Raw genomic sequence first — 27,044 nt, forward strand, 5'->3', positions numbered from 1 at the left:
ACATATATTTATATATATACATATATGTATATATATATATATATATATATATATATATATATATATATATATATGTGTGTGTGTGTATATATATATATATATATATATATATATATATATATATATATATATATATATATATATATATATATATATATATGTATATATATATATATATATTACATATAATATATTTATGTATATATATATATATATATATATATATATATATATATATATATATATATATATATATATATATATATATATATATATATATATATATATATATATATATATCTTTTTATCAAGGTTTTTTGTGTTTACGGTGTTATTTATTTTATATAAAAAATTATAATATTGTTTAATCAGCGAAATAAAAGGTAATAATAAAAAATGAAATAAAAAATAAATAAAAATATTTTTCATTGATCGTTTTTTGCTTCAATAAATTACTCAGGTCAACATAAAAAAAGTTTTTTTCTGGTACCGAGCAAACAATTTGTTTTTTGTATAGCATTTCTCATTTTGATTTCAAATATGCAATTCTTTTTTTACCATCACGTCAAGTTGTAAAGATATTTCAAAAGGTTCAAATCTTAAGAATTTAGGGTAAAGTCCCTAATATTGTCGAAAAAAAAGTTATTCAAAAGTATTTCAACCTGGGTCTCAAAAGAAGTGTATTTTCATAGAGATTTTAAAAATGTTATTCATTTGTAATAAAAATAAGTATTTTTTGTATTATTGCTGAATAACATTCTGTCGAAATTTTTTTAAGAGTCTTTAGCATTTTTTCACATAATTTTTTTGTCAATAAATTTTAAGGAAAAATATTTATGTTTTCTAAAATCTCTATGAAAATACGCTTCTTTTGAGACCCAGGTTGACATACTTTTGAATAACTTTTTTTTTGACAATATTAGGGACTTTACCCTAAATACTTAAGATTTGAACCTAAATATCTTTACAACTTGACGTGATGGTAAAAAAAGAGTTGCATATTTGAAATCAAAATGAGAAATGCTATACAAAAAACAAATTGTTTGCTCGGCACCAGAAAATTTTTTTTGTTGTTGACCTGTGTTATTGCCTTACTTTGGAGATAAAAAAAATGCCTCTGACGTCCCATTGACGTGTGTTCGACGAGGACAAAAAAAATCCACGTAAAAATAAATTACGTCAACATACAAAATGATCTGCAAAAAAAAAAAAAAAAAAAAAAAAAAAAAAATGGAATTCTTTAAAAACATACAACAAATTATTTTGTAATAGCAGGAAGAATTTCGTTATTATATAAAGAAAAAAATGCTTTAGTTGTATAATATATATATATATATATATATATATATATATATATATATATATATATATATATAATATATATATATATATATATATATATATATATATATATATATATATATATATATATATATATATATATATATATATATATATATATATATATATATATATATATATATATATATATATATATATATATATATATATATATATATATATATATATATATATATATATATATTATACAACTAAATACTAATATATATATGTTTTATTTGTATTATATTTTATTTGTATTACAATTTTGTTTGTATTGCATTTTTTAAACAGTAAAAAGTTCTCAGTTTAAACATCCAAAAGAAACTGTAAACAGATCTGAAATGGAAAAAGGTAACAAGTAAAACTTTAATTGCTATATGTTTTTACAATAACCTTATAAGTAAAAGATGACTTTCAGATTTTAAAAAAAGGTACCACCTATAAGTGATATTGTCTTGGTCTGGTTTGTCATTTTTTTTTATGAATAATAATCTTTTTAATAAATTTTTTTATTAAAAAGAATAGTATTCTTTTTAATATAAAATATGTATGATTTATGCTTTATTTGTAAATAAAGCTATGCTCTATTTACAAATAAGTTATTAAAAATAATACAGACTGGTTTAGTTAAATTGCCATCACATTTAATTAAAATATTGAATGAAATTATCAATAACTGGAGACTTTTCCACATTTAAGTTAATTATTCATTTTAAAAATCTTCCTCTTTAAACAGTTAAGCTTTTGTTAACAAATACACAATTGGAAAATCTTTTTATTTATATCAATAACTTGATTTTGTAAAAAAAAAAAAAATGCTTATTTATACAGAGAGTAGGGCATCAATAACCAGTAATTTTAATGATTATTGATTGACACCCATTTTACTGGTTATTGACCTTTTAAAAATTTTAATTTTACTGCTTATGTACTTTATGGATGCTCCCTTAGATCTAAATAATAGTATAAAGAAAGTATAAAGAAATTTATGAGAAATTTTATATTGGTTCCAAAGGTTATGCTTAAATCTCTATAAACGAATAAAATTTTAAACACAAAATTGAGTTTTGTGTTTAAGTTCTTTATTCATTTGTAAGGATCTTCTGCTTTTAGCTATTTTTTTAAATTAAACATCACTGTAAAATAAACACTCTAACAGTGTCACACACAGGTAACAAAACTTGTCACACAAGTAACACTAAAGTTTATTATAAGTTTATTACAAATTACATTGTTACTAATATATTGATGAAATTATATCTTTTTAAAAAACTGTTTACATTTTTATTTAGTCGGACCACCTCCTGATTATTACTTAACAACAGATCATTCCAATCAAGCACAAAACCTTGCACAGAATCCTTCTCAAGTTCCTAGCTACTATCAAGGTCAACCAATACCCTATTATTCAAATCCACAAAATGTTACCTACCAAGTACCACCTGCTCCAGGAAACCAAGTACCACCTGCTCCAGGAAACCAAGTACCTTACTATAATGTAAGTTATTTTGTTATGGATAATTATGATTTTATTTAATTTTGCAGCATTGAGTTTCATTTTTTAAAATTTAAATACCACATTTAAACTTAATTAGTTTTTTTCAAATCTTCATAAATTTAGTTTTTACTAATAGCAAATGCTTTACAAAGAATTATTACACTATTACAAAGAATTACAATTGGTATTGCAAAGAACAAAATTGATTATATATATATATATATATATATATATATATATATATATATATATATATATATATATATATATATATATATATATATATATATATTCATTCTTTAAGTATAAGAAATGTATATAATTTAGATAAATAACTTTTATTAAAAAAAATATAAATGTTAAATTGTTACTGATACTACTTCATGTATAAATAGATTTATAAATCTATATATTCATGAAGTTATAATTTATTTGTAAATATTTTAGTTGAAGAGCAACATAGGATCAAAAGATTATTTAAAAAAGTTAATACTTAATATTAAAAGTTAAAGTTTGCTTTATCTCCTTTGTTCCACGAAATTTATAAAAATTTTGTACCCATTTTATAAGATTATATATATAGATTTAACAATTATTTACTGGATAGTTGGTAGACATTTTTCTTTTACCTGTAACTTTATTGCAGCACTTTAAGTGCTGCAATAAAGTTATTTGTGCTGGCATAAAATTTATCTTTATTCCAGCACAAATTACTTTTGTTTTTTATCATTGTGTTTCTCCTCCATGTTTTGTCATGGGTACATACCTATTAGTACTGCAAACTTTGTTTTTTCTTCTGCTCTTAAAGACAAAAATGGTAACATCTCTGGCTCCGCTAGTTATTGTCCAATTACTTTGGTTACAATCAAGATTTTAGAACAAATTTTCATTTCACGTCTTAACTAAACTTTCAATGGAACTCCTAATCAACTTTTGTTTTAAGAAGAAACATAGCACTTTTATTCCCATTCTTATTTTGAAAGACCTTTTAAATTTTTACTTGCCTCATGGCTCAAGTATGCATCTAGCATTTATTGATACTAGCAGAAAGTAACCCGTAATACGGGTTATTAGTAATTAAATCATTAATAACAATATGACTTGATATTTCATCTTAAAAAATATAATTAAGTACAATTTATCTATGAACAATATTTTAAATTGGGCCCCTTATCAGCAATGTCATTGCTTATAGTTAACAACATAAAGACAAAAAAGAACTTAACATCAGTTAAGTTTTTTTTTTTTAAATCTGTTACAACACAGCAGGTACCAGAAGAGGAAAATCAAGAAAAGCTTGCCAATACCTAAAGCAGTGATTCCAAGGTAGCATGTTAAAAAAAGTAAAAAAGATACGCAATAAATATTTATGAACATAAGAAAAGTTACTGTTACTGTTAACAACAAAAATAACGTCGTAGCACAAAATAGCTAAAACACAAATAACCATAAAAACTGGTTTTATTATGTTAACAGTAAAAAAAATTATTTTTACCTTATTATGTGAAATTCCAGCTTCTCCTTAACTGTTGACTAATGATTAATAGAGTAAACTTTACATCATATAAGTTTACTAAATTAAAACCATGTTTCAACAGTAAGCAAGCTAATCAAGTGATGACAAATGCAACTAAAAAAAGGACATAATTGTTTGAATTTATAAAAAAGATTAAAATCATTAAAATTTAAGACTTACTAATTGTTATTATAAATAGTAAAATTTATACTTAGTTTTGTTCTTAAGTTAATTTGATTTTACTTAAGTGTCTTAAGTAAAATCAATTTAACAGACTTTAACACTTCTTGACAATGAATTCTGGCAAGTATGCTTTCTGCTCGTTGAGCAGCATATCTTACTTTTCAATGACAATTAATTTTGATTATATTACTACTACGATTAATACTACGATTACTACCGTTACAACTGAATAAATAAAAGTAAAAAAGTCTTAAGAATTATGATCTTTTCTAATTAAAGATTATATTTTAACTGATGTATTGAAATCCATATCTTTGTATAAGTTTATATAGATAACTGTATATTTAAGTTAAAAATTAGTATGGCAAAAAAATAAATACAAACTGAATATGAAATTAACTGAGAGTTTATTAAAAAGATAAACTAATATTGATTAACATCAATTATTTTATATATATATATATATAAAATAATTGTATATGAGTGATACTATGAGTGACGAGTGAAAAAGCTTTAAAAACAAATATATTACAAATGTATAAACCTAAACTTGTATGTATGGAAAACAGGGATGCGTAGTCCCAAAACGACTCTGGTTTTATATCTGCTATAAGAAAAAAGTTCATGAGATTTAATGACTTGAAACTTATTGTTTTTAAGCCCGGAGTCCTGGAGTCCCGGAGTCCTTGCCGCCATTATACCTAAGGACTCCGGGTTCAAAAAACAATTGTTCCTCAAACCTAAAAGTCTTTATTTTTTTCCAATTCGTAGTCCATAAACTTATTTATATTTTTAGAGCTCCTGGATACCAAAAGCTAGGATAAAGTAATCTTTTTGTGACTTAAATCCGGAGTCCTTTTTGGGACTCCGCATCCCTGATGGAAAATGTTTTGGATATTCAAAACATAATAAAAATATAAATAAAAATAATATAAAATTAAACAAAATTGTCAACACCAATCAATACCAGCGCGACTGTCTAAAAAATTTTATTATTATTACCCCTTCTAATAAAAAAAAAAAAAAATTGGGAAAATAAAAAAAAGAAATTCAAGTAACTAAAATGCATTTCAGCTCTTTTCAGTTACTCTAAGTAAGAAAATAAAACTTAATAAAAGAAACTGACAAACAGAAAAAAACAAAAACAAACAAACATTTGTTAAAACTAATATATTCAAACAAATTATATTAAGCAAAAAAACAACATCAGTTATCCTACATAGAATTCTCCTTCAATTCAACATCAATTCTCCTATATAGAAGAAAAATTTATCAGTTCAAATTTGCTTGTAGACCTTGCTTGTAAAGTCGTATGAATAAGAAAAGTGTTTAGAAATGCCTTTAAAATTAAATAAAAATTATGTATGCAACATTAAACATTGAATGTCGACTCAGATAATTATTAGTAAATGTTTTTAAAAATTCACAAAAATTTACAATATTTTGTACTTTTATACCACATAAATACTGAATAAATAAAATCTGAAATCTAAAAGATAAGTCTGAAATAAAAAATGTAAGGAATAACTAAATACAAAGAAAAAAATTATAAATAAAAAATGGAAATCAATGTACCTGTTAGAGATAAGCTGTTTTGATATACCAAAGTAGAATTGTTAAATATTATTTCATGTTAGCTTTTAGAAAATAATTCATGCTGGTACATCATGGTCCCAAAATTTTTATAGTAAAACCATGTAATGAATAGTGCTTAAGACAAAAAATTAAATTGAGATAAAAACAAATTGTATATATGACAAAATAATTTGTCTTGGTGAATATCTTTTAGTGAATGATTAAAAGCAGTGAGTTCCAATAATGAAACTACTTATATATCATTTTTAACAATAGACACCAACGTGAAGCCAAATGTCACAAAACATGACAAAAAAAAAAAAAATTTGCCACAAAAACACACAACAATAGCACATACTATAAGATAATATAACATGTATATAACATAACTTAAGTGAAATAACATGCATATATAACGGAACATCATATATAAAGTAACAACATTAAGCAAAATTTTATTAAAAGACATTATTATGTGTTTCCAGAATAATTATTAATAAAGACTGGAAAACACCTAGACCTAAAGCAATGACATAGTTTGACACTAAACACTGCCAAGTCACATCTAATATTTAAACTTCCTAATATTTAAACTTCACTTTTAATTGAAAGTAGTAACAAAAAATCTTAAAAGAATCTTGAAGATTGTAACCTTTTCTATACAATTTTTTTTAATACAGAAAAATTAAAATTAAAAACGTTGTAAACCCCTTTTTGTAAGCTTCAATATTATTACTTTAAAAAAATTGTTAGTAAACCTTTTTGAAAATTTCACAAAACTTTACAATATTTTGTACTTCTATACCACATAAATACATATGATAAATCTGAAATAAAAAATGTAACGAATAAGTAAAGAAAAAAGAAAAACATTGCATGCAAAATATGGAAATCAATGTACCTGATAGAGAAAAGTTGTTGTGATTTACCGGAGTAGTAGTTGTTAAATATTATTATTTTATATTAGCTTTTAAACCAAACATAAAATAATAATATTTAGTATAATTTCAACTACTACAGCGCTAAAGACAAAAAATCAAATTGAGATAAAACAAGTTGTATATATGACAAAATAATTTGCCTTGGCTTTTAGTTTATAAAATAATCTATCTTGGCTGTAAGTTTTTAGTTTTATAAAACAAACTGTATATATGGCAAAATAATTTGTCTTGGCTTTTAGTGAATGAATAAGAGCAGTGAGATCTAATAATTTATCATTTTTAACAATAGGCACCAATGCGAAGGTAAGCCAAATGTCTATCAACTCAAAAGATTACAAAAAAAAAAAACATCGCAATAACGACACACAACAATAGCACACACCATAAGATAAAATAATATGCATATAACAGAATATAAGTAACAACATTACGCACAATTTTATTAAAACACATTATTACGTATTTTCAGAATAGTTAATGATAAAAACTTGAAAACACCTAGACCTAAAGCTTGCTAATCTTGCTCTACACATTTACCAAGTCACAGCACTTTGAAAACATGGAAACAACACAATATAAACATATGTACCAACTATAAATACAATATATATATATATATTTAAACTTATATAAACACATTGATAAAACAATTATATAACACATATTGCCACATACACTAACAATAAAAAAACTTTTTACATTTTTATATAAAAACATGCATATAACAGTTATAAAGCACGTATTACCACATACACATACTTATCAAAAAAGCTTATATGCAAACAATAAGCATATATAACTTGAATTGTGCAAACAAAAATTTTAAAAATGACATAAGAAAATTTAAAAAGATTCAAAGTAAACAAAATATAAATATATTTATACAAACAATACTCTTTACCTTTATTATTTTTTTTTTCATAACTGTAATCCTCATAACAAAATTTAACCTTTACATACAATAACATGTCTGTGTTAGCACAAAATTTTAATTTATCTTTCTAAATTTTCTAAAAAAGAACAATAGTTAACATTATCACAGAAATTTTATAGCAGTAATAACTAATTTTGTGGAAATAGCATTAGTATAACTTTTTTGTTGCATAAAAAATTGTTAGGCCTCATCCCTATTTTCCTTCTAAAAAAAAAAAAATAAAGCTCAAAGAAAAACTAAAACAAACAAAATGTAGACGATTTAAAAATGAAAAGGAATGATCCTTTTTAATTTATATCTAATAAAAATGTTATATATAAATTGCTAAACTATTTTCTATATTACTTCAATTATAATATGATCTTAATTATGATTATTTATCTTAATATGATTCTTTATGTAATATTTCTAAATTAATAAATAAAATTAAATTCCAAAAAGTCAAGAATTTTAGATCTTTCTCCAATGACCATGTGCATTTTGAGAACGTGTTCTTTCAAATTCAGAAAAGCCTAGTAACTAATTAAAACTGCTTTAAAAACAAAAGCAAAATGACGTTGAACATTAAATATATCAAACGTTGACTCTAGCAATTATATTAAGACTTTTGATAGAGTTTGTTTTGACAAATTTTTTTTGAAACTCTCCAAAATTGTCTCTGGCATGACTTTACACTTACTCATTGTGCTGGTATGCTAGTTAAACAGGTCATATATCTTGGACTGGCTTACTATCCAATGCATTTACTGTTGGTAATTGGTAATACTATCTCTCTTGGTATTTAGTTTATACATACATGATTGTAGTGTTCAACTTAATACAACTCCCATATGATGCTATTTGGGTCCTTCTCTCATAAACCATCACTTTTATGCTGATAGTGTTGTCCAATGTTCACCCTCAGTCAAAGGTCTTCATAACCTACTTTACTGATGCTCTAGTTTTGCTCTGAAGAATAATGGGTCATTCCAAATCACCTAATGGTCCCCAAGGTACCACCTCAAATTTGCTTCAAATTTTGACCACCCACAGTATTTATAAAAAAAAATACAAACCTCAAAATTTCAGCTTGATTGGCCAAACCTTTCTAAAGTTATGATTGATTTAATATTGACAAAAATCAGAAAAATTTGAGTATCTGAAGCTTACAGCAGATTTTTTTGATTTTTGACAGAGCATAACTTTGTAAATAAAAAAGGTGATAGCCCTAAATTTTGTATCTTAATAGTTTTTCACCCAAATAATCCAATTTTGCAGGTGTTTTTGACTGATTTTAAACAATTTTTGAGTTCTTGTACCTCAATGTTGCTAATTTATTGCAATGTTTGACAAAGTTTTGGAAACTTTAATGTGCTACGCTTCAATACCAACAGACAAGCTGTGTCAATTTGTTGTTACTTTTGTGTATTTAGAGTAACCATATGTGGAAAAAATTAAAATTATGTGTTGAAATTTATTTTAGTACTTGCAGCAGCCTGTTAAAATATCACTTTTTTAAAAAAGTATGATAAATACATTCACTTTGTAGGCATAGAAAGTAGCGTAGACAGTTAAAATAAATTATGAAATTTTTTACTGGCGAGGTTCTATATATAGACAATCACCAAAAAAGATTCAAAGACCTATACTCTATTTTATGACATAATTTTAGCATTTTGAGTGCAATGCTTTTTTAGATTAAAAGGATACCTAATAGCGCAAGTTATATTTATTTGACATATTACTTTGTCAAATGGAACCCAACGCTGATATGATCGTGCATCATAAGTCCATTTTAAATTTAATTTGTTTCTAAGCATAAATTTTACATTTTGGTTTTCATTACAAATCTCAAGTACAAGCCCTATGTTTGATTCATCATCGTAAAAACATGCAATTTATTTAGCAGGTTGAAAGTTGAAAGGATCAAAAAATCAAAATCATTATTTTCAAACACATTTTCCAAGTAAGTCTTCAAATTTTCTATACCGGGACAGTTAGAACATAGATGAAACATGCAGCTTCGACTATCTATATTATAAACACATATTTTAATCAAATCTTTGTAATATATTAAATGGCCCTTTGGTAAAACAGCACACATCAACTTAACATTTTGATGATAAGAACATACGCAAACTGAGTGACTTCCACTAGTGTCAACTGTGATGTACCACTTCGGCCTTAGTTCGCAGAACTTGCTGAATCCAATTTTGTGTGTAGGGTATAGCTTTTTAAACTCAAGATAATTTCTTTTAATCGCACTAATATTAAATGTTTTTGTTTATGAACTTTTACATTATTTATACGCACTGAAACAAAGTCTTTTTTTCTTGGACATAATCTCGTAAACTCTTTAGATTCACAAATTCAATAAATTTTTGTTCAACAATATCTTCCAATGGCTGTCCTATTCTAGCCTCAGGTTTAGCAAGTATTCCTTTTCCATTTTTCAACTTTCAAGCTTTCTTAGCGAGATGTTCTGAAACTGAAAATGTTTTGCAAGTTTTTTCAATTGACCAACTATCAGGAGTTAGTGTTAGTAGTTAAACTTTTTCTTCCTTTAAACTTATTTTCATTTTATTTTTGATTGCATCTAACAATTTGTCTATATCATTACAGTTTATACATTTTTGCTCTTTTTCGGATTCTATATCTTTTAGGCCTATATCCAATGCTGACACTACTAGATTTGCCATACTTGTTGCAATTTTTTAAGCCTTTTGTCTTCCATATCCTAATTTGTCGCGCCTACTTACATTTTTGAGTGGAGATATTTCCAATAAAGACACACTCTTATTAAGAACTGTCTTATCAAGGTCTGAACAACTAAAATCTTCTTCAGCAGCTTCATCTTGACTAACTTCTGTAATTTTTTCAAGTTTGAATTAATTCAAACAATTAGTACAAACTTTTTGATCAGGTTTGATCCTAAGTTGATTTGCTATTGATATTTTGACTTTACACATATTGTACATTTACATACATTACACATATTGTACATTACACATTTTGACTTTACATATATTGATATATTGACTTTACACAATCCCTTGATAATTTTTTTCTTGTGGACTTTAAATGAATCACAACAGTATTTTTGAAGTGCTTCATATCTAGAAATATAGGCTTTTTCATGGTGAAAACATATCTTCTCCTCATTTGGTTCGAAAGTGTATCCTATCTTTGAATTAAAACTTCAATATCAGTATCTTTTAGTCTTATTCTTCCTACCATTCTATAAAATGACATTTTATCACAATCTTCATTTAAAACTCTTCCCACACAACATTTCTCTGACATTTTTTACTAATCTAAAAATATTAAAATTAAGGGTTTATTATGTAACATTATAATCTAAAATAAAACATTTTTATATTTTTCCAGTAATAAAATCAGTAAAAATGAACTCTCGAGTATAAATGTGATTAAAACTGTCTAAAGTGCAACCAATAAACTATTTATACATATAACTATTTCTGCATACACAAAACATTTTAGTTTTCGGTTCTCACAATATTAAAAGCTAAAAGAATAAAATCCAAAAAACACTGTGCTGATTTAGATTTTACTACAAACTCTTGAAGCAATTGAAGTATTTTACACACAAATTATAACCATGTGTAAATTATATCATTATAGTTATATTATATGCATAAAATTAAACAAATACATATAAATCAAATAAATTAAGTTAAGATGCTGATAATGTTATTTTTAAAACTGATTATATTTATTCAGGGAAGAATCAAAATTATACACCTAAGTCATAGGGCTACAATTATGTCATAAGATAGAGTATAGGTCTTTAAATTTTTTTTGGTGATTGTCTATATATGGAACCTTGCCAGTAAAAAGTTTCATAATTTATTTTTACTGTTTATGCTACTTTCTATGCCTAAGTGAATGTAATTTATCATATTTTAAAAAAATATCTCAACACATAATTTTAAGTTTTTTCGCAAGTGGTTACTCTAAGTACACAAAAGTAACAAAAAATTGGCACAGCTTGTCTGTTGGTACTGAACTGTAGCACATTAAAGTTTCCAAAACTTTGTCTAATATTGCGTTAATTAGCAACTTTGAGGTACATGAACTCAAAAATTGTTTAAAACCAGTCAAAAACACCTGCAAAAATAGATAATTTAGATAAAAGCTATTACCATAAAATATTTCAGGTGATCATCTATTTTATTTAAAAAGTTATCTGTCAAAAATCAAAAAAATCTACTGTAAGCTCCAGATACTCAAATTTTGCTAATTTTGGTCTATATTAATTCAATTATAACTTTTGAACAATTCGGTCAATCAAGCTGAAGTTTTCAGGATTGTATTTTTTCCACAAAAGCTGTGGGTGGTCAAAGTACAATTTCCTTATTGAAAAATATTTAATTATATTTGCCCTAAGAATTAAAATCAATCAAGTTAGGCCTAAGTATTACGTGGTTAAATATGAGAAGTATATTTTGTATATATGCTAGCTTATTTTAGGCATACATGCTTTTAATGAATGCTGTGTCTGTCAAGTGATATAATTGATCATTATATAGAAACCAAACAACTAAATTTTTACTAAACTAAAGATTCAATTTAAATTAGTCTTCTTTATTTCCAGTATCCTCAAGGTTCTATCCTTGGTTCTGTTTTGTTCCTTATCTACATTAATGATCTACCAGAAAACCTTACATCTAAAATGGCTCTGTCAACTTTATACTCCTGTCTTATCTTAACTTTTTGATGGTTTAGAACAGGAAGGCGACCTTGAATGTGACATCACTTCTGTAACAGATTAGGGCTTGCAGTGGCTTATGAATTTTAACTCCAACAAAACTCATTTATTAGCAAACATCTATTGCAATACTCTCGACATTCCTATATTAATGAATGGCAACCCTCTCACTGAGTCCTCTTATTTATGTCTTCTTGGATTATTGTTCATTACTGACCTCTCATGGAAACCATATGTACAATCGGTTGCTAGATTAGTATCTGCTAAGGTTGCTTCTCTTTATTGTGCGTGCCATTATTTTACTCCTGATTCCATTCTCTACCTCTATAAATCTCTTATTTGAATTCTATTGTCCTATTTGTGCTGGTTCTTCTGATGATGCTTTTTCTCTTCTAGACAAGGTACAAAAACGCATAGTAAACGTAATTGGACCCACTTTATATGCCAAGCTTAAGCCTCTCTCCCATTGTCATAAAGTTACATCTCTTTCTTTTTTGTACAAATAGTAACATGGTTGCCACTCTAAGTTATCATCTTTAGTTCCATCAACTAAAACTTATTCTTGCTTGACTCCTCATTCAGCAAAGTCTCATTCTTTTACTGTATCTGTCCCTGCATGCTCTAAATACTTTTATTTGTCTAGTTTTTTTTCCCAGCATTTCAACCTTTTGGAACTCTCTTCCATCTTGATGTTTTTTAGACTCATAAAACCTACAACTTTTTAAGTCTTCTGTAAACTGTTTCCTTGTTCTTTAACTCTTTTATAATATTTAAACTATTTTTATAAAATGTCCAGTAACCAACAGGTACCCATATGCCTGGGTACGTGTTGACAGCCTTACTGACAAATTTTTTTTGGAAATAAAAAAAGAAGAATAGTAAAAAAACAGAGATTGCTGCCCTAACCTAAACTGCGAAAATCACATTTGAAAATTAGGTGGTTTAATTTGGATGGTTGTAGGGGCATATAAACTTTTAAATGTGAATTTCAAATATAAGTGAATTTTAAAGTTTCTTCATTTGTTTGTAATTGCCAGAATCTATAATATAGATTTTGTTCTAATTTTAAAATAGTTGAATAAAACATTCCTGTCATCACATACAAAAAAAAACTGATTTATCTGAAAACAGAATTTTGATATTTTTGATTTTGCAAATATTTTATGATGCATTTCACCCTTTTAAAATGATTTCTGTTGTGTTACTCTTTCAATTAGCAGACATTGACACTAGAAATAAAAGATACGTTTTATAGTATTATTTTTATCCAGTTTTCTTTTCTTTTTATTTCTAGTTTTCATTCAGTTTTTATTTTGTTATCCAGTTTTTTTTATTAGTTTATGCAGTTAAGAATTTAAGAAAGATTCTAAATTTTTGATGGTCCCAATTAAAAACCCTATAGAAAATGGTATATAGGTATGGGTTGTTGTAAGTGGTGAAGCTAAGTGTGTAAGGGTCAAGTGTAAGAGCCAGGTACATTAAGTTAGGTAGATACATTATTTTAAATAGGCATTGCATATTTACCATACATTCTAAATATAATACAAAGACCTTTCTTAACAAATACTTTATTAAAAGTTTTATGAATATTATTATTTTAGCCATATCAAACAAATGTTATTATTCATCAACCAGCAGTTACGACAGGTGTAGTGTACACAGGACCACCTCCAAATAGTCATAGAGCACTGGCATGGTTAACATGTTTGTTTTGCTGTTGGCCACTTGGTGTTGCATCTATAATTAAATCTATGGAGGTTTGATTTTTTTGTTTTATTGTAATGAAAATCTAATACTTAAAATCATTATTTGGATGTTTAAAATAGTTGTATTCAAGACGATACATTTAACTAAAAAATGTTGAAGTTTCTTTTCTTTTAATAACTTTTAAAATTTTAATAAACCTGCAGTTCAAGTTTTTATTATAAATTTATTTCTCGGAAATTAAAAAATATTTTTTCTAAAATCGTTTGGTTCATATGGGTTGAAAGCAAAATGAACTTTTGAATCACAAATAAACAATTTTTCCGAAATCATTAGGTTTGTTTTTACTATAATGAGTCATGTATGGTTATTGATGCAAAGAAAATATGAAGATCTAGATTTTTATACATCAAGACTCTTGAGTCTTAATGTATAAAATTTAATATAAAACCCAGCGGGCTAAAAAGATCTCAAGGAGAAAAGTACAGGGTCAATGTTCTGTGTTGTCAAATGTCATCAGATAGTGCTACAATATGGTGATCATAATGGTAATGGTTCAGTTCAACTGAAATAAAAATATGTCCAAACAATCAACCTGTTAAATGTCATGATTTTGTTAACAATCAACCTGTTAAATGTCATGATTTCAAACTATTACTACTACAACTGTGATCGAAAAAAGATGTAGGAAAGGTTTTACTTTTAAGGTTTTAGCATTTGAATCTTGTACCTACAGATTACCAAATCAACTTAGTCTGACCATGCTATATAAGTAATGCTTTCAACCAAAAATTTAGCTTGTTTAAGAAAAATTAAAACCAGCACAAGCACACAAATAAATGTACAAACACACAAATAAGTATATACAGTATTGGACAAAACATTTGCAACCAACATCGAACAATGCTAAAAAGTGTTCCTAATTTTACATGTCTTAAAAACGAAACGAACTATACTACCACAGCAAACAGTTCAGGAGTCTGGAGTCATAGCATGCTATGACATGAGCAATCAGCTGACAGGTGACAGCACACAGGCAGAATTTCGTTGACAAGTGTCATTTTGCAGCGGACAAAACAAGTGCAACTTTTTTGGTTTGTTTCATTTTCTTAAGTTTGGTCTGTGTCAACGTCACGGAAGTTTTTTAATAATTAAAGGAAGTATCCAAAAGTTTCCAGAAGCATGCAGAAGCTTCCAGAAGTTTCCAGAAGAAGCTTCTGGAAGCATCCAGTAGCATCCAGAAATATTCAGAGACATTCAGAAGCATCCAGACGCATCCAGAAGCATCGAAAAGAAGCATCTAGAATCTTTCTGAACAGGTTCACACAGGTTCATTTTACTTTATAAGAGACATGTAAATCGACATGTAATTCAGTCAGTATATGGAAGTCAATCAGTCAGTATTATCAAGACAGTTTATCGAAGTGAGTTTTATCAAAGTGTTTTATCGAAGAACATCAATACAAGAAGTGAAATACAACAAGTGTTTCATTACATCAATACAGTCCATATCCAACCAAGACGTTGTGTTCCACAGAGCATTATTGTATCATCACAAGGTAAATGTAACACGGTAAGCCTTGAGAAGCGTGATTATTTATTTTTATTATTTTTATGACTTCAAGTGCAAAAATGGCTCCCAACAGTCTTGGATTGGAACTAAGAAAGAAAATTATTGGTGATTACGTAAGTGGAATGTCACAAAAAAGTATTTGTGATAAATATCGCGTGAAAAAATGGACCGTATCAAGAATATGTTCCAAATATCGTTCTTCGGGGAAGTTGGCAGCAGATAACAAAGATGAAAGACCGCGTTCCACCACTTCTAAAGAGGATTCTATGATCGTCAGATCCGTCAAGAAGGATCCTTGGATATCATCAGTCGAGATACAAAAGCAATTAGAGCTGCCTGTATCGGACCGAACAATCAGACGACATGCTGTTGAAGCTGGATTGTTTTCTCGACGCCCTGCAAAGAAACCGCTGATTTCACTAAAAAACCAAAAGAAAAGACTCCTGTTTGCTACATCTCATATTGACTGAAATGTGTAGAAATGGCAAACTGTCCTGTTCAGTGATGAATCGAAGTTCAACATCATTGGGAGCGATGGCATTTGTCGTGTACGTCGACCGGCCGGAAAACACCTTGATTTACGTTACTGCCATAAGACCGTGAAGCATGGAGGAGGCAATGTAATGGTCTGGGGGTGTTTTTCTGCTAACGGTCTAGGTCCAACACATCGAAACAATGAAATAATGGACCATTTCATGTATAAAAATATCCTGAAAGATGTTATGTTACCTCATGCTGAATGGAATATGCCAATAAAATGGGTTTTTCAGCAAGACATCGATCCGAAACACACTGCAAAAGTAGTCGAGCAGTGGATTCAAGACAACCACCTATCGGTGATGGATTGGCCACCTCAATCTCCAGATCTCAACCTTATCGAAAACCTGTGGGAGATCATCAACCGCAGAATTAATCGTGAAGGTGTTCGTAATAAGGATCAACTGTTTGAACAAATCCAAAGTTTCATTGATCACCTGATCGAGTCTATGCCTCGAAGATGCAAGGCTGTGATCGACAACAAAGGATTTGCCACGAAATATTGATAGCGAAATACAGCTTGGTCAACATTATGTCGAGTTGCACTTTTTTTGTCTAGAAGGAAATCAACTTTTTTTAATACTTTTGATTAATTTATTAATTTTCGTGTACAAATAATGAACTTTGTGATGAATAAAACTTGAAGAACTTTGTCTCTAAACAGTTACATAGTTATTTCTCTAAATTGAAAAAATGCAGCACTTTTATTTAAAGAAACTAAATTAGCATTATTTGGTTGCACTCATTTTGTCCGATACTGTATATTTTAAGCAATCATGATGAAAACTACAGAAAACTAATGTACACATATGCATATACATATACACATATACATATACATACATATATACATAGTGAGCAATCATAGGTGAGTTATCAACTAATTGATACTGGCTAGCCAACAGGTGGCCTGTTGGTATCAGGTATCTGTGATGGCTGTATCAGGTATCTGTGATGGCTGTACAAGTTGCTTGAATTAAGGTGGTAATGCTTCCACAAAACAGAAAATTTTAACTTAAGATAAATTTATCTTTTGTCATGCTCAGGTTGGAAGAACTTAAATTGTTTCTTATTAAGTTCAGAAATAATCCAGAAAACATTGACTCAACTGATAAATTAGAGGTACTGAAATATTCTTTTATTATTACACTTAGTATTTACTTTATTGCTACCTAGTGTGGATTCATGGTATGTCGATTTTGGGAAAATATTAAACAATTTTTCCATTTGTGGTAGGTGTGTAAGTGATATGCTTTACATCTGATTTGACCTAATTTTTTTTTAACAAAGAAACACTTTTCTTTATTTCTCAAAGTAGAAGTCGCTTGGCACTTGAATCTGATTTTGGTTCTTGTCTAATTCTGTCATAGCTAAAATCAGTAATATAAATTTACTAAAATAAATAATGATAGCCATAATAAACAAATTAATATTACTTAATATAACCAAATTGCTTATGATTTAAATAACAATTCCATTATGAATTATTCCCTAATGAATTAAAAAACTATTCAAAAATTAAATAATATATAATAATTTATGAAAATTTAACTGTTTTTGTTGTTTCAGTAATTGTTATTAAAGTAAAGAATTCATATATTGATGTCATTAATTATAAGATTCATTTTCACAGACTTCTATTATTGATGTTATTAGTTGTATAGACATTTTCACAAGTGATTGACTAAATGTGGTTCCTATAGAAAAAGTCATAAAAAAACAAAAAAATCAAAAAATTTATAACTACTGTTACTTGTTGAGAATATACTGCTCTTTCATGTTGGTCATGTTGAGACAGGTTGTGTTCATATCATAGATATTCATTAGAAAATAAGTTAAAAGTTAATTAAACTTTCCAAAACAAATTATTGAATGAGATATTAACAAAAATCTTTTTAATTTTTAATGCCATTTTGTCTCTGGCGAAGGAAAGTTCCTGCTCTTTGACTTTTTTTATTTTTTAAATCAGGTTCATTCCTATTTTTAAAACTTTCTATTGGTTCTCTCTGTTAAATTTTTTCAAAAATGAATTTGATTTAGAGGGGCCACCTTAAGTCTGAAACTTGCAATGAGACCCTAAACAGAAGACTAAAATGTTTTTCAAATGTATGTCATGTTGGGTCTCAAAAGAAGCAAAATTTTATAAAAATTTTAAACAATAATAAAAATTTTACACAAGAGTTATTATTCTAAGTTTTATTGCATAAAAATTATTATTTTTTAACAAAAAATTAAAAAAAAAAACATTTTTTCATGGTTTTTGTTGAAATTTTTTCATAAGATATTTTTAACAAAAAATGATAATTATTTTTGAAATTTTTATAAAGATTCGCTTCTTTTGAGACCTAACATGACATACATTTGAAAAACTTTTTTTTCTTCTGTTTAGGGTCTCATTGCAAGTTTCAAACTTGAGGTGGCTTCCCTAAATCTCATTCATTTTTGAAAAAATTTAACAGAGTGTCTTGTGAGAACCAATAGAAAGTTTTGAAAACAGAGACAGATCAATTTTTGAATGTACGAGGCGTTGGATGCACCCTATTATTTATGATTAATAATCCATTGTTATTATCTAAAAATGGAAAGAATTCATCAAAAAAGTTGGGTTAGAAATCTTTTTACAATCTTAATTAGTGGCCCTAAGTATGTTAATTGTAATATTAACTATATCAAAAATCAAGGCTTTTTCATCATTATCTTAGCAAAGGTCTTGTCTGACTCATAAATAAACTAAATCATCAATATCTTTTACATAAGAAAAAAAATCGAACATTGTTGTACACATTTTATATCTGCATCTTGATATTATTCTTCAAAATAAAAGTTGATTTAAATTTTTGGCATTTTACAATTCTTTAGCCTTTTTCTAACCAGTTCTTTATTTCAGTACAATAACTTAGGCCATCACATGTTTATGTTAAATGAAATATGTGACCCAATCAATGTTGCAGATACCTTATGCCAAAAGTCTAGAAGTTATTATCATATTCACCAAACCATTGTACACAGTATTCCGCTTCTACAAGGTCTTTTCTACAAGTATTCCATCTCATATCACTACAAGGTCTTTGAAAAAATTCTTGAACAATGTCTTGTTGTAAAACTATGCTATTTAAAACTATCACATAACTTTTTATATTACTACTTAATGAAGAAATCCCAATCTTGTAAATTTTTGATAAATGTGAGGAAGCTAAAGATTATATTTTTTGTTGTGACTTTGTATTGACTCAAACTTTGCGTCAATATTTAACCATAATAGTCCCATATTAATCAACATTCTGTAGTTTTTTTATAAATGAGCTGCACAGTTTAATGTTCAAATACAGTATTTAAACATGCAAGAAAAAGTGGATGTAATACTTTATGAGGAATTAGTACTTTATTACTCTCTCTGCAAGATTTTACAAAGAAAATCTATAAGCTACACTAAAAAAAGCTTTTAAAAATTTGTTGTTGCTGTTAAATTATAAGTAAATTTTTTTGTCAAAAGCAGCAACTTTAAAATCAGCTGTAGCTAAGTAAGCAGTTTATTTGCTTATAATGTAAAGTGGAGGCTGTAAAAAATAAGTCAAAGTAGCAGTGGCTTCTCACTAATGGTAACATCTTTAATCTCTTATAAGTTCTGAGATTTTTTTCACATACCCAAGAAAGTTTACCAGCATTTGTTATGCCTAATAGTTTAAACAGTGCAGTTTTTTTAATGTCTTCTGCAAACAATAAATGCCCTGATTTCACTAACTTCATATTTATACTGGTTTTTATACCTCTCTCCTTCAAAATACATAAGTTTTCTCAACCCTCAATGTTACAGATTTTTACTAAAGATTTCGTTAGCTATTTAACAGGGTTGTAATTTTGTAATTGGGTTGTTCCATTTCTCCTTTTTCTCCTTTAGGTGGTTCTGACCATGCAATGATCTCTTTAAATCTTTCATTTCGTGCTTCCTTTTTGAACTCACCCTATCATTGCGCTACTTACTACTTCCCTAAAGCTGACTGGGATTCTTTTCGTGATTTTCTTTGTGAGTTTCCTTGTGTTGATGTCTTTTCCCTCTCAGCTGAAAAATGTGCCTCTTACATAACCTCCTGGATTCAGGCAGTAATGGAAGCTTTTATTCCTCCTCGTCTGTTTCAAGTCAAACCTCATTCTACTCCATGCTTTTCACCCTCCTTTTCACCACCCTTTTTTATCTTTTTCAAAAAAACTCTCTTGAGAACAAGCGGCTATTTATTATTGCAAGAAATCGATGTAAAATGGTGCTGTCAAATGCTAAGCTCTATTATTCTCAGTTCACTAAATCTTTTGTCTTATTTCAGTAGTTAGGTTTTAGAGACTTTTAGAAAATCTTCAACAGAATCGTTAACAAGAGTAGGTCTAACATTCCATCTCTCAGATTATCTCTCCCAAGGATAAGGCAGAACTATTTGCAATTGAATTAAACAGTTTAGCCCATTGTTAGACATTTAAATAGCCCCAGCTTCCATTGCTAAAGTCATTTCTCAATTAAACTCTTCTCCGGCTTGTGGTCCAGACAACATTCCTGTCATAGTCTTACAAAATTGTTCTCCAGATCTCTCTTCGATTTTCTCTAAACTATTTAATAAGTGCTTGACTGAGTCTTGTTTTCCTGCCTGCTGGAAAATGGTATCTGGTGTTCCAATTTTCAAAAACTCTGGTGAACATTTGACCCCTCCAATTATTGTCCGATCAATCTTCTTTCTGTTATTAGCAAGGTCTTTGAGTCTTTGATAAATAAATTTCTCACATTCCATCTTGAGTCAAATAACTTACTTTCAGACAATCAATACAGTTTTCGATCTTGTTGCTCTACAACTAACTTGCTAACTACTGTGACTGAAAGATTTTATTGTGCATTAGATGACGGATAAGGTTGTTTCATATGGTGTATCTGGGAAAGTTTTTGAGATAATCAAATCGTTTCTAATCATTTTATTAAAGTCCTCCTTGAAGGCCAACACTTTTCTTTATTTCCAGTAACTTCTGGGGTACCTCAAGGTTCTATCCTTTTGTTTCTTTTTTTGTTTCCACATCTGAAGTAGCTCTTTTTGCTGATGATGCTCAACTTTATACTCCTGTCTTAACAAAAAGTCTTCTCCTTTTGATCGCTTAGAACAGGCAGCCGATCTTGAATCTGATCTCACTCTGTAACAGGTTGGGGCTCATAGTAGCTTGTAAATTTTAACTCCAACAAAACTCAGTTATTTACTGCAAACAACTATCGCAGTACTGTCGACATTCCTATATTAATGAATGGCAACCCTCTCACTGAGTCCTCTTCTTTACGTCTTCTTAGATTATTATTTATTACTAACTTTTCATGGAAACCATATATACAATCAATTGCTAAATTAGCATCTGTTAAGGTTGCTTCTCTTTATTGTGCTCGCCATTTTTCTTTCTCTTGATTCCATTCTCAACCTCTACCAATCTCTTATTTGTCCCTGTTCAAAATACTCTCTTATCTTCATGTTTTCCTGACTCCTTGCTCTATAACTTTATTTTTTTTTTCTAGTAACTCCCAACTTTATAGTGGTTGCTTGCAGCCTTGTTGGGAGTGAATCAGAATAAAAAAAAAATTTTTGTTGGGACTTACTTTGTAAGGCATAACACTTGTCTCTACAAGTTTTACTTCTTTCCAACAACTGTAGTCATCATCAAAAAATTTTTTTATTAACCTATATGCATTTTTAGTGTTTATTTAGAATTGACAAAATTTTTTTTGATTGGTTCAATCATATATGATTATGACATAATGGAGCCTGACTAAGAAGTTGGACATCTGATATCAGGTTACGCACTTAAATTTTACTGCAACAATAGCAACAAATAATATAATTTTTCAAAAATTTTTTCATCTTAAAAGTGCTAATTCATTAACTAATGCTTCTTATGTTAGTATTATTGTTATTTTCATAAGAAAATACTGGAGTATCTGGAAGTTATTATTTTTATTGTATATTCCTTTAATAAGAACAGATGTTTTTTAGCATTGACCAAAAATCTTTTTTTGGAAAATTTCATATATTCCAATATGTTATATTTTATTATATAATGGTAAAATGAATTAATAAAGTTTCATTGAACAAGAATTTTTTGTTCAAAATATTTTCGAAGTCATCCAAGTGTTGTTTTTTAAAGATAATAATTTTTTAAAGATTATAAAATCTTTGCTCAAACATTTATTTTGATATCATAATATTTTCTAGTTGCTAGTTTTAAATTACTATTGTTGAAGTATTTGAGTTTAATGGAATGCATCTAATTATCAAATAATATTTTCCTTTTTTTTCTCCAAGTTATTCTTATTTTCAAGTTATGTGATAGTTGCAGGTCTTTTAATAAGCGCTCCTAATTTGCATGAAGGAATTTTTTTTTTAAATGAAGTCACTTTTTATTTATTTAGTACTTGTTTTTCATGTTCTATTAGTTTCATAAAATTTTTTTTATATCAGTTTTTAAAAAAGTGATGAAAAGTGCTTTGTCAACTATTGATTTTTTAGTTTTTCTTTTTGTTTTATCAATAGCCGACAATTTCGGCAATATTCAAAGTTTTATCTGTAAAAGTTCAATTTATAGATTTTTCTGCTTTAAAAATATGAAAGAGTAAATAACAAATCTTGATATTCTAAGAATTCCAAGTGTTGTATTTAATTTTTATATAATTATTCTTGTTTTCATGATTCCAACTAAAAACAATCAAATTAAAAAACTTCTTGAGAATAAACATGTCATCTTAATCAATCTTTATTGCTGAGAAGCTGTTTCGAGGATTATTAGATCTAATGTTTTTGTAATACATTTTTTTTGCAATACTATGTTAACTATATAAAATTGTTGGAGCACCAACAATTTAAAAAAAAATTGATCTATGATTTTTCTAAATATGTGCTGTATATCATAACATAAAGAAAAGCTTTCTAGAAGTATCTGATAAGTATGCTGAAAAACAAAAAAGAAACTGAAGATCAAAGAAGAAGCTAAAGAACAAAGAAGAAGCTGAAGAACAAAGAAGAAGCTGAAGAACAAAAAAGAAGCTGAAGAACAAAGAAGAAACTGAAGAACAAGAAGAAGCTGAAGAACAAAGAAGAAGCTGAAGAACAAAGAAGAAGCTGAAGAACAAAGAAGAAGCTGAAGAACAAAGAAGAAGCTGAAAAATAAAGAAGCTGAAGAATAAAGAAGAAGCTGAAGAACTTGGTTAAAATTGGTAAAGAAAAAGAAGAAAATGTTATAAAATGTGCACAAAGTTTGAGAATGAAGAAGCTCTAATATTACTGACTGAGAGTGCAGCAAAACTTCCATTCAAAACTCAATTGTGAGATTTGTTTGGTAAAATGCTAGATTTAAATGTCAAAAGAAGTGCAGTATTCAGAGTTGTAAAGTGAATGTTGTAAAGGTTACGCAAAATTGGGATGTTGAAGAAGGCTGTGTTAAAGGACTAGATGGAAAAATTCTTACATATGAAGAAGAGATGACAAAATGGATGAATCATTTTGTAAAATCTTCCTAATTAAAGAGTTTAATTGAAATAGGTTTATCTGTAGTGAAGGTTAGTGAAGTAGCAGAGCTGAACGCACAACCTGTCTTGAAGTAAAATCAGCTTTTCAAAGTAAAAAAAAGTAATAAAATATATAAGGTGGAGTGTGTTAGTAAGTTTTTTTTTTCTTAGAGATACATTTGGATTAGCTGGTGAAGCAAAATAGGCATCAATGGTTAGAATAAGCAGTACATGAGCATTGACGGATCCAGGGGGGTATGGGGTGTGCATCCTCTCCCACCAGAATCTGAAAGTCCTAAAATATCTTAGAAATTGAGGACCTTTTTTTTTTTAGGAGACGCAAATGTGGTACAAAATACAAAAAAAATTTCAACATCCCCACCCCCAACAACAAAAATACCTGCGCCCGTCACTTTGCGTGAGCCAAGTTCAAAGAATTACTTTATTATCTAACATGAAGAATTCTATCATTAAAAATTAGAAGAAATCTATACATTACTTGCATTCAGAGTGTTATGGTGTATGGCAGTGAAACATAGGCGCATAAGGTTGTCCGGTGTCTGAGAAGAATAGAGAAGATGAAGGTCAAACGGATGTGCGACGTGACTCTAAAATGTAAGAAAAACAGCTTTTTTGACAGAGATTAGGTATTGCGAGCGTATCTGATTGGATGTGTCCTAGGCAAGATTAAGGTGGTTTGGGCATGTAGAACATAATAATGAGATAATAAGATATTAACATGTACAGTTTTTTCGAAGAAAAAAAAAAGTAGAAGTAGGTAAACATGAAGGAATTCGTTACAGATGACATGAAAACTTCAGTTAAGAAAAGTTGATGGTCAAAATTGTGTATATTGGAGAAACTTTATCATTTACGTAAATGATGTTCACCCAAATTCGTTGTTGTAAGTTATCGAATTAAATCTACCAAATATGTATACAATCTTTCTTTGTTTACATTCTGCATATTGCTAAACCTTTTAAACATTCTTGTTTCTGTTGCTGAAGGAGATTTTTCAGTAAGCTTGCAGTAATCAACACACTGCTAGGGTCTACAAAGAGTCAAGCCCGTCTCTCTTTTTTTTTCTTTTATATTGTTTTAAATGTATTTTTCCATCTCCAATAATTTTATTTTGACTATACTTCAGCTCTACACCTTTAATTCAAACGCCTTTAAATGCTTTTTACGTATTCGAAAAAAACGCAATTAAAATTAATACTTGAAGTTCTTTATAAAACGTTTTTTGAAACAAATGATTTTCATGAATCTCTTCATAATTCTTCAAAAATATTCAATAACGTTTAAAGCCATCGAAATTAGTTTATTTTGTAAAAAGTCTTTGAATTTTTTTACTTTAAGGAGTTTAAAAAAAAGCTGTAGATTTTACAATGACAACATAATGTCTCATAATTGTCTTTTTCAACTCCGCTATTTTAAACATTTTTTTCTTAGGTTGACACTGCTATAGCCCAAAATAATTTAATTAGGGCTCAGATGGCATCGGAATCTGCAAAAAAATTTGGTTTTGCCTCATTGGGTTGCGGAATTTTTATGCATTTAATATGGATTATCTACTTAATAATTTATTTTGTTATTTTTGTACCTAATTTTTACAGTCGATACTAAAATATACAATGACAATAATAACAATACAGTAACAACAAAATGCACTAATGACGTAACTAAGTTTGAAATATTTTATTTTATCAATTTTAACCAGATTTTTGTAAAAAATCATTTAATTCATAAATCATCGTTATTTAAATAATTATATTTATTAGCAATGCATTTTTTTTTAATTTTGCCATATATTAGCATTTTTTTTAACTTTTGCATGAATATTTCACCGTTGTATTTTAATATTTATTAATTTTTATAAACTTACCACTGTTTAAAGTTTAATTAACTTATTATCACTCTTGATTATGTGTATTTGCTTTAATAAAATAAAAGTTGTTTTTAATTTTGATTTACAACAATTCCACGTTCATTTTACGTCAGTTTATCCGGGTTGAAATAGCATTCCGGTTTTATTGTCTATGGTTTAGTCTGTGTGGGTTTTTCAGAATTTTTTGATGACCTTATACGATTGAATTATTTTCGATTTGACTAGATCTAATTAGGATCATATGAACTTTAGATCTAATTCGGATTGTAATTTTTGATTGTTTATCTTTCCATTATTAAATTATTCTTTCCATTATTAAATTATTCTGGTCTAATTAAATTTTGCATTTTGTTAAAGAATAAATAGATATATGATATCTTATATAAAATAGATAACTTTAAAGCATGAAGTAAACATTGAAAATAAACTAGTGATTGGAGCCTGGATGCAAAAACTTGCTCTCCATCAACTCCTAATGTTACGGCAGTTAAACTTTTATTTGCTAACCTATACTAAATTTAATAAAATACCATTATTGCTTAATACTAATTATTTTTAATCTTTCTTTAAAACAAGAAATATTTCCAGAAAATTTTTAAACTGCTGGAGTTATACCGGTTTTTAAATTCTTCTAATATTTCTCATTATAGACCTCCATTCTCCCTCGCCTCTCTAAAATTTTCAATTGACCATTCTATTCTTAAAATTGTTCATAATATTTTTCGAGCGTTTGAGAAATAAAAAAGTACCGTAACCTAGAACAACTGTGGGTAACAGCACAACCTAAGTCAAAGATACTTTACTCTCTAGCAGTTTAAAATGTGAACTACAACTTCAAAATACTTTTGAAGTCAGCTATTTATTCTAGTTTTAATACAAAAAAAGTCATTTAAACGAGGTTTCTGTACAAGTAATTTTACTTAAACATAGAAAAAAGCCACGCTAGTAGTTTCTTGCAAATTTTATCTGTAAAGCAGATCAAAATTGGACCCTAAGGTGAGTTAATGGCATAACATGGTAATCATAATATTAGTTTGAAGCATTTATTTTTTAAGGTGGTACCCCTAGAAAAAAACTATTTTCTTTTATAGTAATAGCGAATTGTTTTCTTATCAATTTTTCAA

At 27.7% G+C, this 27,044-nt stretch overlaps 1 protein-coding gene across 1 annotated transcript; it reads left to right on the forward strand.

The window, feature by feature from the left end:
- Positions 1-1,620: 1,620 nt before the first annotated feature.
- LOC100200841 (uncharacterized) lies at positions 1,621-25,660 on the forward strand. Its single transcript, XM_065799809.1, has 4 exons — positions 1,621-1,695; positions 2,637-2,842; positions 14,301-14,456; positions 25,485-25,660. Exons 1-4 carry the CDS (start codon positions 1,686-1,688, stop codon positions 25,656-25,658), a joined length of 546 nt encoding a protein of 181 aa, XP_065655881.1. The 5' UTR covers positions 1,621-1,685; the 3' UTR covers positions 25,659-25,660.
- Positions 25,661-27,044: the final 1,384 nt, after the last annotated feature.

Source organism: Hydra vulgaris, chromosome 06 (assembly GCF_038396675.1).
Source record: "Hydra vulgaris chromosome 06, alternate assembly HydraT2T_AEP".
NCBI lineage: Eukaryota > Metazoa > Cnidaria > Hydrozoa > Anthoathecata > Hydridae > Hydra > Hydra vulgaris.